At 34.5% G+C, this 1,277-nt stretch overlaps 1 protein-coding gene across 1 annotated transcript in view; it reads right to left on the bottom strand.

Moving 5' to 3' along the window:
• LOC119581700 (ankyrin-2-like) overlaps positions 1-1,277 on the bottom strand; it is a gene marked incomplete at its 5' end in the record, with an annotated part of 102,055 nt that overhangs the window by 93,553 nt on the left and 7,225 nt on the right. The window contains 1 exon segment of the mRNA XM_037929821.1: positions 937-1,120. Coding sequence (XP_037785749.1) covers positions 937-1,120 — 184 coding nt within the window.

The raw sequence follows: 1,277 nt of genomic DNA, 5'->3' as shown, positions 1-1,277 counted from the left end.
GGGTTCTGTCAGTTCTTCAAACTGTACCTAGCACTGAAAAGTATCTCCCAATACATTCTAGACCATGCTTCAAGAACCAATACAAAGATAATAGTTTGCACTCAGCTCTCTGATCAAACTTCTAATAACAAATGCATAAACACGCTCAACCATCCATTCTCACAGAAGGTAATGCTTTTTCCCAGTGACCTCATATAACATTGATACTGGTAAGTGCAAAGCCTTTAAAAAAGTACTAAGCCAGCATAAGACAGAGTTACATTCCCATTCATTCCACTCTTTTTTTCAGTAACTATTCTGGAATCCTTAGCTGACAATGTCTACAAAAATGGTCTAAAAAAGAAATGCCAAAAACCTTTAAGGTATCTCAATTTTCAGGCAAATCATTTTTTTCATTGTGCTAAGGTGAAGCAGTTGATTACCATATATACAAATATAAAGCTTAGCTAACCAACAGCTTCAGCAATTAAGCATAAGACATATGGGGGGGGGATCCTATAGAAGTACACAAATAGAACATCGCTGCTCGATAAGGATGCCTCAAAATTGAAAATTAAATATATACATGATCACGTCTACTGAGACAATGATTACTAATTGCAAGAAACACTGCATTGTAATGTTTATCACAAAAAATTAAAGTTTAGAGTTCAGTCATCAGACAAAAGGTAAATTTATCAGGCTAAAACCTAGAATAATCAACCCATAAAACCATCAAGAACTACAAAAAAGAGAAAAAAAGAGAGACTGAATATTGGCAGAAAATCACAAAACAAACAAAATTCACAGTCTAATACCCTCACATCAACAACTGAGTCCAAAAAGAATTCCAATTAGAAAAAAAAAATCCAAAATATATCTGTTTGCAAAACTTCCAAACCAAAATGTAATGATTTACATGTACTTGTATCCTTACTCTATCAATGAAACACCTACCTCCTTCATCTTCTGATTCACTCATAAAGGTCTCGTGCATTGTCTCGGGCACAACCACCTTGTACTTTTCTTCTGTGACAGTCGTGGTGGTAGTAGTAATGGTCGTTTCTGTCACAATCTTCAGTGTCTCGACTACAGAAATGTAGCCGAGACGTTGTGCAATGCTTAGAGCCGTCTTGCCGTCCTGTGTTGAAGAATTGAATAGTATTAGTTGTTTTATACAATGGGAATACAAAGAGAGTATCAGTACTTTTCTGATTAATGTTTAATGAAAAAAATGTATACAAAGTATGTCACTTGAAGCATAATAAAAATTCTGAATTTCCTATTAATACAAACTT

Source organism: Penaeus monodon, chromosome 15, assembly GCF_015228065.2.
Source record: "Penaeus monodon isolate SGIC_2016 chromosome 15, NSTDA_Pmon_1, whole genome shotgun sequence".
Classification (NCBI taxonomy): Eukaryota; Metazoa; Arthropoda; class Malacostraca; order Decapoda; family Penaeidae; genus Penaeus; species Penaeus monodon.
The sequence above is the reverse complement of the archived record's forward strand: the minus strand, read 5'-3'. Positions and strand labels throughout refer to the sequence as shown.